This window comes from Vigna unguiculata, chromosome 1 (genome assembly GCF_004118075.2).
Source record: "Vigna unguiculata cultivar IT97K-499-35 chromosome 1, ASM411807v1, whole genome shotgun sequence".
In the NCBI taxonomy this organism is placed as follows: Eukaryota; Viridiplantae; Streptophyta; class Magnoliopsida; order Fabales; family Fabaceae; genus Vigna; species Vigna unguiculata.
Window position 1 is genome coordinate 41,194,487 of NC_040279.1, and position 12,307 is coordinate 41,206,793.

At 35.2% G+C, this 12,307-nt stretch overlaps 3 protein-coding genes across 3 annotated transcripts; 1 reads left to right on the forward strand and 2 right to left on the reverse strand.

The window, feature by feature from the left end:
• The first annotated feature begins 170 nt into the window (after nt 1-170).
• LOC114178815 (photosystem II core complex proteins psbY, chloroplastic-like) lies at nt 171-1,023 on the forward strand. The gene has a single exon (XM_028064923.1). It carries the CDS (start codon nt 301-303, stop codon nt 904-906), a length of 606 nt encoding a protein of 201 aa, XP_027920724.1. The 5' UTR covers nt 171-300; the 3' UTR covers nt 907-1,023.
• Nucleotides 1,024-1,466: 443 nt separating this feature from the next.
• LOC114178810 (ankyrin repeat domain-containing protein 11-like) lies at nt 1,467-6,989 on the reverse strand. Its single transcript, XM_028064912.1, has 6 exons — nt 6,825-6,989; nt 6,563-6,630; nt 5,169-6,471; nt 3,425-4,990; nt 2,637-2,691; nt 1,467-1,853 (listed from the first exon to the last, which is right to left on the reverse strand). The coding sequence occupies exons 1-6, from the start codon at nt 6,922-6,924 to the stop codon at nt 1,727-1,729; spliced, it is 3,219 nt and encodes a 1,072-aa protein (XP_027920713.1). The 5' UTR covers nt 6,925-6,989; the 3' UTR covers nt 1,467-1,726.
• A 1,660-nt stretch (nt 6,990-8,649) lies between these two features.
• On the reverse strand, nt 8,650-11,559 carry LOC114191327 (very-long-chain 3-oxoacyl-CoA reductase 1-like). Its single transcript, XM_028080499.1, has 3 exons — nt 10,637-11,559; nt 10,473-10,542; nt 8,650-9,344 (listed from the first exon to the last, which is right to left on the reverse strand). Exons 1-3 carry the CDS (start codon nt 11,272-11,274, stop codon nt 9,090-9,092), a joined length of 963 nt encoding a protein of 320 aa, XP_027936300.1. The 5' UTR covers nt 11,275-11,559; the 3' UTR covers nt 8,650-9,089.
• Between the last annotated feature and the right edge of the window lie 748 nt (nt 11,560-12,307).

Sequence of the window (12,307 nt, forward strand, 5' to 3'; positions counted from 1 at the left end):
GAAAAATTAGCAGGATATTTTCTCTAGCTTTAATCATAAAAGTTGAAAATCTTGTATTTTTTTGAAAATATTATTATGTATCAAATTAAAATGATTAAAAACTCAACTCGAAACAGTTATGAATCCGTGTTGGAAAAGTGCGTTTTTGATTAAAGCAGTAACTAAAGCATTTTGAAGTGATAAGAGAAGATAGGAACATGAGGTCGAAACGGCACGAATGAGAAATATCTGAACTTCTTCATTCAGACATCATATTCCAAACAAAAAGTGTTGGAGTGAGTAAGCTCTGGAAGTTTCACAATGGCAGCAACCATAGCAGCAACCATGGCCATAGTAAACACCAAGAGCCTAAACGTTCAACTCCCACCTTCAAAACCCACCCTTTCTCTCTTTTCCCATCTCAACCTTCCAAAGGGTCTAACCTCCACCGTTAACGCCACCGTGTCAGCGACAACATCATCCATAGCGGGCACTGCAATCGCGGGGGCAGTTTTTTCCACCCTCGGATGCTGTGACGCGGCTTTTGCGGCGTCGCAAATAGCCCAGATAGCGGAGGGCGACAACCGTGGGCTTGCGCTGTTGCTGCCGGTGGTTCCCGCCTTGGCGTGGGTGCTGTTTAACATTCTGCAGCCGGCGCTGAACCAGGTGAACCGCATGCGGAGCAGCAGAGGGGTCATGGTTGGGCTTGGGCTTGGGCTCGGCGCCTCGGGCTTGGTGTGGGGCCCGGAAGCGTCAGCGAGTGAGATGGGTCTGATTGCGGATGCTGCGGATGCTGCGGATGCTGCGGCGGGCAGTGACAACAGGGGTCAGCTTCTGCTGTTTGTGGTTGCACCGGCGATTGTGTGGGTTCTGTACAACATTCTGCAACCTGCACTTAATCAGATTAACAGAATGAGATCAAAATAAGTATGGGAATGGAAATTTGTATCGCTTTTTTCATTGTAACTTGTATCTACCTCTCTCTATGTATAAAAATTATTTATCTATGTATCAATCAATGTTTAATTCCTTTGATTTCTTTTACTGACAAGCCAGCACACTGTTTTTGGTTTGAGAATTTTCTTTCTTGAACTCGTGTTAAACATTTACTTAACATGTTAAGATTTTCAGAGAAGCTGGTAGATGTAGAGTCTTATGGTGCAAATACGTTAAGATGTTGGTGCAAATTCTTTAATGTTAATTTCCTTGCTTGTGTGATAATGAACTTCAGTAAATCTTGTTTAATAATTTCTTTTATGTCGTGGTTGATATCTTTATCTGAAACTTTCAGTTTTTAACGTTAATGTTTATTTCCACCAAGGTTTCTTTTGAACGTTAATGTTCTTTCCATAATACCATGAATAGAAGAAGAAAAAAGTTAATGAAGAGACAGTCAACTAAAAGAACATGATATGATTGCCAAAAAAAGGTACAATCAAAATCGTAAAATCTAGGCATACGAGGAATTTGTAGTAACATACATATTATAGTAGTAATATATCACACTGTTCTCATAATTATAATTAACCTGGATCGTGACACAAGTCAACAAAGAACAATTTGGCTCGTAACATAAATGGCCAACTTGCTCAGTAAAAACGCTTAAAAAATGCCAAAATACCGTCGTTTTGGAACGGCAAGAAAAAAAGTGAAAGAAGCTAAGCTATGTAAGGACACAACAAAAACGAACAAAAATACCACAGTTGTGGTTAGTGTCCTTTTACTTTTCTTCTGCTCGAAGGTGTTGTTAATCAGCCAGGCTGTCTGGGACAAATTCCTGGGACTGGCTTTCAGAGGCTATTATTTTAGCCTTCTTAAACCAGCTTGAGCTTCTGAGAACGTCATCGATTGACATTCCTTTTGTTTCTGTCAAACTGCACAAACAATGGTTTCAGACTCGTCTGCAATGTTAATTATGCAACATGATTCATGAATGATGATGAACCACAAAACAAAAAGAGACATCCCGAAAAACTTTTGTTGTCAGCAATGATGCAGAGATGAAAGCATGCAAACCCAGAATTTAAAATTAACAATTTTGAGCGGCATAGTTTCCACTTTTATGTCACGGATTATCATTCTTCACCAACATTAAAATGCCAAGTAGGTGAACTTCGCAGCAAATATTGGGAATACCCTGCTCAAGCCATAATCCATGAGATGTGAATGGCTCAATTGATTGTGAATAAACCATTCATTTAAATACAAATGTGTACGATGAACTAAAATAAAAATGAAAAGAAAAAAAGTATTTTCAAATACCCTCAACAGCTCTTATTTATTCTTTTGACATGTAAATTGCAATATAAATAAGGCCCAGAGAATATAGTCAGAGTAATTCTAGCTATACTATGTTTACTTTAACTGAAGATAACGTTATTGCTCAACTATAAGTTCAGGTCAGAGTTAAAGTCATTGTCACATTTATTATTAAAACGTGAGTTTCAAGATTTGATGGAATAGAATTCCTCGTGTCCAAATAAATTTAAAATGATAAAAAAAATAAGGGTAAGAATGGTAGCAGAAAAGAGAGAGAGCCACGATTTAATTTTTTGCTGAAAATTGTCATTCAAACATGCAAACGACTTGTAGCCAAAAACAAGAGACAAACGACTTTGCCAACTTACATCATCATTCAGCAGAAATAATTAACTTACCTTGCTTTTGAGGAACTTCTTCCACCATTTTCCGGACTTTGCCCTCCATATGAACCTGATAAAAAAATGAAAGAAATTGATTCCAGATTGTCTCATCACTATTTTCATGAAGAAACGAGATAAACTGAACATAGCCATATAAATCTTTAATTCAAGCTTGTCACCGACGCCAACATCAAAATTCAAAAAGCATAACAGGATAAATGTTCTAGAGGAAAACAGTACGATACACAAAAGTAGTTAAACTGATTTTAGTACCATAGTCTTAACAACCAAGTGAGATAGCAAAGCTTTCCTAGGTAAACACAAGATAAGAAAAACCAGTGGTTATCCGAAATGTCCTGAGTACTATGTAGTCGTCAGAAAAAGAGTTTCCAGAACAAATGTATAGGAAAGTGGTGAGCTACAAATATACATCAACTATGTTGCCTTAAACATAAAAATAACAAAGTAATAACTTAAGAACATAAAATATTCTCAAAATTAGAAGGGAAAATACAAGCTTTCCTCAACTTTAGGAATTACAACATTTTCAACCTTCATAAATATGATAATGTGGATATTTCCAGATCCTGGAACAAAACATGTGAGGAGTAACAGTTGATAACCAAATTCCAAAGATCAATTAAAAAAGTTAATCCCAACCAACTCAACAGAAACTCACTTATCCACTCACCCCTTACAGATTGAAGACTATTTTATACCACATTTCATCAATTTTATTAAAACGTAAAGGCACACATATTTAATACATATATTTCAGTTACCATCTACGTGAGAATCTATACCTGAACTGCTATCTCCATCAGACAATAGTGGATTATCTGATGGAGTTCTGGTGCTGGCACCAGAATTACCAACTTCATTGTCAGAGCTGCTGCTGCTGCTACTATCATCCTTGAAAATTGCTCCTGATAACAAGCTCTTCTTTTGTGGTGTTTTACCCACAACTCCACGAACATTATTCCCGGAAGCTTTTCCTGCTTTACTTTGAATCCTTTTTGTGGAACCTTCCAGCTTTGAATTTGATACAGGAACATGTTTTCTTTGTTTCTCCAAATCCATTTTTTTCTCAGAAGCTTTGACACGAGTCTTTTTGTTTTCTTCAATCACAGTCCTGTTACCAGACACTTTTGAATCTTGTCCACTCCTGTGTGCATTTGGTACCTTCTCCCCAGGGTGAATCCTTACATCAAGCTCTTCCTTTGATGATAATTTCAGTGAGGAGCTTAAATCCTTAGCATGAGTTTGTCCATTTGTTGATTCAATTTGGTGAATTTTATTTCTGGTCATGGTCTCAATAGCTTTCATCTCTGTTTCATTCAACTTGTCAACAAGCATGACATCTGACAAATTAGCTTCACCTGGCTGTTTCCGGGATAAAAATTGCTCGTCAGCATTAACCTTTAAAGTTTTAGAAGGTGCTTCCAAATTATCATCATCTTTCTCTCCGGTAGACTGTGTTGAAAGCTGCACTGCATCAGAAGGTTCAAGTTGAACGGAGTCTTTCTCCGGTTCCGTATTTGTTTTGCATGATTTCTTAGAGGACTTTGTGCTTGCAGAGTTAAGTTTCTTTGTCACTGCAACTGAAGATTTGGCTTGTGTTTCACGGTCAGAAGATGATGGTGAATTCTTACTATCACCTTGATCTTTCAAAAGCATATTTGACATACTCTTTGAGATAGAACTCTGTTTGTCATTTGACTTCTTTCTCTGTCTCTTGCCCGTGTGTTCAGCACTCTCAATGTTAAAGTCAATTTCCTTATCAGAAGTCCCATGCATCTCCTCCTGCTGTATTTTTCCACCTATTTGATTTAAAGGGTTCTCCTCCGTCTCTGTATTTCCTGATTTAGGATCACAATTTGTTGCACCAAGGGACTTCATAATAACAGTTTTACTCTCAGAAGCATCCACATGCTGAATACCTTCTTTAAACGGGGAATCTCCACCTGAATTCTTATCTTTTTTCTTCTTCTTCTTTTCCTTCTTCGATTTCCTAGATTCAGTTGTTCCATTAACATCCACAACTTTTGAAGTCACATTTAATTCTCCAACTTTTGCATCTGAGTTGTCCTGGTTGGATGGTGTGGACTTATCTAACACCATTAGCTTAGGATTATTTTGTGGTGATAACTCTCTTCCTTCCTCAGCTCCTTTAATCTGACCAGCTTCATTTTTATCATTATCCTCAGTCAGCTCCATATGATCGACAACATTAGCAGGGTGTTCTATTATTTCAATATCAGAATGGTTGTTATAGTTTCCTGTTGTTTTTTCTGTAGTTTGAATGTCTTCTTTGCATGCATCGGTTCCAGTCTCCATGTTGTCAATAGTAGTTTTGCCCATAGTCATATCTGGTCCAAAAATAAAAAGAGATCAGTAATAAATTTTCAGTATTCTAAAATAAATTTCTTTTATTAATTTGATCTCAATAATAAATAAAAAAATAGCAAACTAATCTTAACATGGTACAAGTTAGCACGAATAAGGCTGGAACTTTACTATGTTCACCCTTTCCTCAAGTAGTATCACCTTTAGAGAGAGAAATTTCCTCCTGATCACCCCTTTGAATGCTGGAATGATCTTCTTCTTCAACGTTCCTGGAAGAAGTAATTAAAGGAGTTTCATGAGGATTTGATGAATTTTTCTTCCCTTTCCTCCTCCGACCCAATATAGTTCTGAGTGTATCATTGTCACTAAATTTTTCAGCTGATGATTGGTCATCATTACTGTTTTTAATCTTCTGTAGGTCCTCCAAATCATGATGAGAAGAAATGTCTACATTAAAATCATTAATCAACTTGGCCCTGGGCAAACTTTTGTCTCTACTTTTCTCTTTGCTACTCTTCCTCTTTTTCTTTGTAGGAGTTTCTGCATCTAAAATGTCTCCAGTTACCTTATCATCCTTGTATTCAACACCATACCTATAGTTTTCATTCTTAAGTTCAAACTGATCCTTCAATTCTTTCCTTTCCTCATGTGCTTCATCAGACTTATGCGCTTCATCCTTCTGAGCAGCCGTCTCCTCCTTGAAGATTTCTTTAGAATCATCGGACAAAGACCTCTTCCTTTTCTTATGCTTCTTATCTGCACTAAGTTCAGGTTCTGAAGCTTCTTGCAATGACACAGCAGTGTTAATGTCATTCTTAGTGTTACTATTGTTGCAATCAGTATGCATATGCTCCTTCAAAACATCAATTTCCATAATTACTTCCTTATTTGCATTCTCCAAAGTTTTAGCTACAACCTCAATATCCTGCTGAATTGCACAATCACCGAGCCCAACAACAGAAGCATCACCTACATTTAAAGTGTCATCTCGAAATGCGTCTTCTTTTTTCCTTTTACCTTTACGTTTTCTACTCAAATCTGATACAGATTTACTATTTCTCTCCTTGCGTACAACACAAACACCCTCAATGCTTTTATTGGTTCCATCAACCTCATATTCCATAGCTGAACCTGGAAGATCATTATTTTCGACAGATGATTTAACACCTGTATCCAACTTTTCAGCAGCTCCTTTGCCACTATGTTGTGAAACACAAGGACTACGAACAGGAACTTCTGCATTCTCAACTGGTTTCTTCTCCAACTGCTGCAAGTTGAAATTGCCAAAGGTGGACACCCCCTTGGACGGAGAACAGATACCATTATCACCACGACCAGTCAAAGCATTACTTACAATGCCGAGAGTGGCCACCTGGTAATTCCGAGAACACTCCCTCACCACAGTAGCATCCACACTGACCAACCAACTCTTGAGGGTACCAGTAAAGGCACTTCTCACAGGCATTGAATCTACAAGGTGATAAAAGTGCCCCTCGCGCTCAACCTACATCAAATTAAATAAAATTGGATTGTAAGCAAAAACAATACATAGTGAAGAAAACAAAGCGTGACTTGAACAGAAGAATATGAAATACCTTTATCCCATTAATCTGAATTTGCCCTATTTGGGGAAAGCATGAGGGGTGTTCCAACAGAATACTCCCTACATGCAATTCAAATAATTCAAACAAAAGATCAGCAATGTAAACTAACAGTGAATAGTGTTACATTAAAAAACAAATAACCAAAATCCATGGATTGAGAACAAAAACTGTTAACAAGAGAAACATTTAAAGGGCATAACCAAAAAACAATGTCAACAATCACTGTCTAAAAATTGAAGAGAAAAATGATTACTTTTGAGGTCAGCGACAGTGTCGTCGTAGGCAACGAGGAGCGCGAAGCGGGTATCGAGGTTTGTGTCTATGTAAACGACGTTGGTGTTGTGAGTGGCCATGTTCGTTCATAGGCTCGTGTTTTGTTTTCTCTTCTGAGGTTTATGGCGCCTCGCCACAACTCTCTTCAGGGTATTAGGTCATATTATTTTCTCCATGAACTTTTATATATATATATATATGCAAGGAAATTCTTTTTTCCGAAATATCAATTTTATCTTTTAAATATAATTATTAAATTTTAAAAAATTGACCATTATTTTTACAAATTTTTTATAAAATCAGATATCTCTATTTTTTCTCTTTTTCTTTTCTTCTTTATTTATTAATAATTATTCTTTTATCTGTTCTTATATATTTCACTTTATTTTTTAATAAATACAATTTTAATATATATATTAACTTAATAACATTATAATATTATCACCTACTAATATAATATCATACATTTTAAAAAATAATATATATATAATTTTAATATATATATATTAATTTAATAATATTATAATATTATCACCTACTAATCATGCATTTTAAAAAATAATATACACAGACGTGATAAGTACATGTGTTACGCTATATATATATATATATATATATTAGCTTTTGTAATCTTTGGTTTAAGATTATTTTCAATTAATATTTTTAAAATTATTAAAGTTTAGTTGATAAAATATACTTTGAAGTTTTAGTTGGTATAATAATATACATAAAGGATAAGATTAAGAAAAAAGTCTATGGCTAAAAAGATAGATGACTTCAATAATTGTGATTTTTTTTTTTCTGGATAATTAGTGAATTAGATTAAATTTGAAATTAAAATTAAGAAATATATTTGGAAGCAGTAAACACTGCAAAAAATTGTAAGATATGATTATGATGAGATATGTAGCTCAATCAGAACGATAATTTAAAAATATTGAAATTTGGTTTAAAAAAATAGTATATGAATAATATATGAATAAATAAAAGATAGATTATTCAAATTGTTGTGAAAGATTTTTTAGTATAACGGTCAAATTGTATTAAATTTGAAATTAAAATTAAGAAATATATTGGTTTATGTAACCACCTCATAGCTGTTTTTTCTTCACTTTGTTTACCTATTTTATCCTTATTGATATAAATTATTTTATTATTTAATTTTTTAAATGTTATAATTATTTTTTCAAAATTTTAATTAATTATTTATAATAAAATTATTTGGATTTCAATTAAAATAATTCAATTAAATACATCATAGACAAAGTAGGTGGGAAAATAGGTCAGTTCGGCCAAGGACCTGCTTCGCTGCCTTAATTTTTTTTAATCTATTTTTAATTTTTTTTTTAATTTCTTTTAATTTTTTTAAACTATTTTTAAATTTTTGTTTATAAATCTATTTTTTATGTATAAATTTATTTATATAATATAAATAAGTATTATTTTTAATTATTTTTAATTTTAAATATAAAAAGATTTAAAAAAAATAAAAAAATGGGTTGATTGGTCCATTTTGGTTCATTAAACGGACCGGGTTACAACACTCCATTTTGGTTCATTAAACGGATTCATTAAACGGACCGGGTTACAACATATTAACGTGTTACAAATTTCAATCCGATCCACTCTTTTTCGTGAAGTGGCGGCCTGAACAGCTTTGAGATCCCTAAACCACAGTTTGACACAATTTCAATTCTAACTTAATGTTATAAAACATTGTCTGACATGTTAACACAGTGTTCCACGAAAGATGAAAACGAGTACGAGATTTTCAACTAAAATCTAAAGAAAGAAACCTTAACTAGTTCATCACCAATGGTTTATTCATTCCCATACACAACCGCGAAACTAACAAAGCTGATGGATTAAGAAAAACAGTTACCCCAACTCGGTGTTTTTCCAAATACACCTTCATCTGTTGGCTTCAAACACAGATTTTCTAAAATCTCACAGTAAGAGAAAAGCAAGGAATGACAGCAGAGAAAACCGGGTTAAGCGATATGCCAATACACATCATATCAGTTCAACAAAGTACTGAAAATGTGAACAGAAACAACCAAAACAGAGGAGTAAAAAGAATTTATAGACCACACAACAACTGATACTAAACAACATTAACATGAAATTGAGGAACATAACAGATACTTGGGAATATCCTTAATCTGCTAAAATCTGCATATATGTATGAGATGAGTAGCATCTATGTTTGCCTAAACAGCAGAACCAAGCATTCTTCTGTAAATCTCTATTCCTTCTTCGTGGACTCTTTGCGTTGTCCCCTCTTTCGAATACCCAAACAGAACCACAGTCGCCAAGCATCAACAACAAATTCAGGTAATGAACATGCAACTGCCCAGAGAAGGGTGTGTGGCCAATATGGTGTGCATCGAGGTTCATAACCAATCCATCGCACACCAGCTTTGGCATAGCCATCTGTTGATGGAACAAAGAATGAAGATTTCCTTATTGATGCCATCTTGGTTGCCACATATAAAGGAACCTGCATCAGAAAAATGACAAAGATCATTCATTGCAAATATATGGAAACTCTTTCACACAAATATAGAAGAAGAATGTAAGATGGAGTAAGGAAAAGGGTAATAGCCAAGGCCATGAAGAATATTCAAGTGCTAATGGTCAATAATTGAAGCCACGTTAACTCAAAAGATGCTATCATGTATTGCTCTATATATATTCATAAACAAAAGATTGATCAGACAATGTTGGTATGCAGAGCATAATAATAGCAAGTACCTCAGAAAGACCGAAAATAGAATGAATGTCATACAACACACGTAACATTAAAGCAAAACTTTTATCAGGTTAGAAAGTGTCGATAATACTCTAAATGCCTTTTGAAGTTGCTACTATGTTCGGATGGTTGAAGAAAAATACACGAAGATACAACCAAACGTACTAGAATTTTTATCAGGAACAGGTTCCTGACATATCTTCAACTTTCAGCAATTTATTGCCTCATCCAAGAAAAGGGTATAAAGGGGATTCATTTCCGTTCACTTTTGTCCAAGGTTTATTTATGTAAGTGAAAAAAAAAAGAGTTATAACTTCACGATTTGTGCCTCAGCAAGCTTATGCTTTCTTTTCATCACCGTATCCAACTAGCTTCAATTGAAATGGTAATTTTTTTGAAGAAAAAAAGTCAGTACCACAATTTCAGCCATAAAGTTAAGAATTTTGGGTCTCCTATGGCCATATCCATTAGATATCCAAAATTCTCACAGTATTAATCAAGTTTTTAAAAACTGTTTCACAATAGCAATTTCTGCTGCAACTCAAGGTTCTTAGGGTACCAGCAGCTGCAACAAGACCAGAACTGTGACCGAATCAGCTGCATCGAGAGGAAATTTCAACCGCAATACCAGGCTTTTATATTAAGAATTACAACAAAACTACATCCATTACCACGACCACAGTTCTAAAAATTTGAAAATAGAGCAGTTCAGCTAGAATACACATCAATAAATAAACTAATTGGCAGAAACTTGATTAGGGGAATTAAGCAAAAATGAGAAAAATGACAATTTTTCACCTGAACAAAAGAGAAAAAACACTAAGCAAGTAAGAAGCTAACATGAACAGTTGCACACCCAAAAAAACAGCACGATACCTGACACTGAACGTCAATTCCACTCTTCTTGTATTCAACATAGAGACATCTGGAAAACTGATCGATGTACCTGAAACAATGAACACAACACACAACCTCAACAACCAATAAATACAATAAAGAGAGAACGCAAAAACCAAGAACAATGAACAACGAGAACTCACGCTTTGGTGGCGGCATAAACAGCATAAAGGGGATCGGAAGGAATGACAATAGCGGCACCAGAACCAATGTTAACAATCGCTCCTCTCTTTCTCTTCAGCATCCCCGGCAGAACAGCCTGCGTGACCTTGGTGGTTCCCACAACGTTAACCTTAATAAGGTTATTGAGAAGCCCCTCGTCGACTTCATGGAAGAACCTGGCGTAAGGGTACGAAACTCCCACATTGTTAACCAGCACTCCAACGTCCAACCCCTCAATCGCTTCCCCAATTTTGGCCACACCCTCGTCCAGATCCCCTGAGAAATCGACCACCACGGTCTTGACCTCGGTTTTCCCGAACTTGGCGACGATCGAATCCGACACGTCTTTGAGCTTGTCGGGGTTCCGACCGACGAGTACGAGGTTGAGGCCTTTGCGCGCGAGCTCGAAAGCGAAGCTCTTTCCAATGCCGTCAGTGGGTCCAGTGACGAGAGCCCAAGATCCGTACTTTCTGAGGTTTTTGGGAGGTCTGAGGAAATTGACGTAGACCCATCTGACAACAACGAAAGCCAGTTTCAGAATCGTGAATAATCCGACAAGAAAGAGCAGCGCGAACCATAGGGGTTGAACCCTTAGCCTGGAGATTATACAGCATTCCATTTTAGGAATTTTGATGGTGTGAATGATGAGAAAGATGATGATGATGGTATGGCTCAGGAGAAGTTTTTGGGCTTATGAGAAGAACAATAAGAGCATCGAATTTATTATGATGATGACGGTGAGTGTGAGAGACAGGTGGTGAAAGGGAAGTGTGGGTGAGGTAGATGAGCGGAAAACCACCAGAATTAAGTAGAAAGTTGGCGCAGTACGGTGGCATTCATTGAATATTCAAACCCCAACATTGTTTTGCACACTATACAATGTGACGAATCGGTTGTTTCATAAAACTACACCTCATTTTTCAATAGAACATTGGATATGAATATCGCCAATTGAAAAAAAAAAAACATTTTTTATTATGGGTAAATCGTGAAACCCAAAAAGTTTTCAAATTTATTTTTTATTTTATTTATTGTTGAAGCTGTGGACGTGTTTGGTTTTGGGTTTGTTTGATTTAGGGTTTGTTTTATTGAAAGTGCAGTGGGTGGTGTAAAACTGGGAGTGGATAAAACCATTGAAAGGTTCGTATTATGGTAAAGCAGAAAAACATTTAGTGTAAGTACATAGTACGTGTCTTCGTTCTACACACGCCTAAGACGTGGTTTTTGTGTTGTGTTGTGTTTAATGGGATAATTATGATTATGATTATTGCAATGATAAATAGTACAATAAATGCACCTGTATTACAGTACTTATTTAATGGAATAATCAAAATGGAGCAGAAAGACCTTCACATGAATTTTGTTCAAAACAGAAAAGAAACAATCACGTTACATAAATAGCACATGGACATTTATATACGTATGGTTTAAATTAGCTTATTCTTCTGTCATTTGATTTAACTATTATTCACTAGTTTAATATTTTAAAAAATTTGCTTAAAAACTTTTGAACTCACCTGTATCTAACGATAAGTTTGATATACAGAATTTGTGTTTGTATTTTACTTTTAATAACATTTTAAAATTATAATGCACAATCTACCATTAAAAAAATGTCAATGTAAAAAGTAAAACATAATCGAACAAAAATA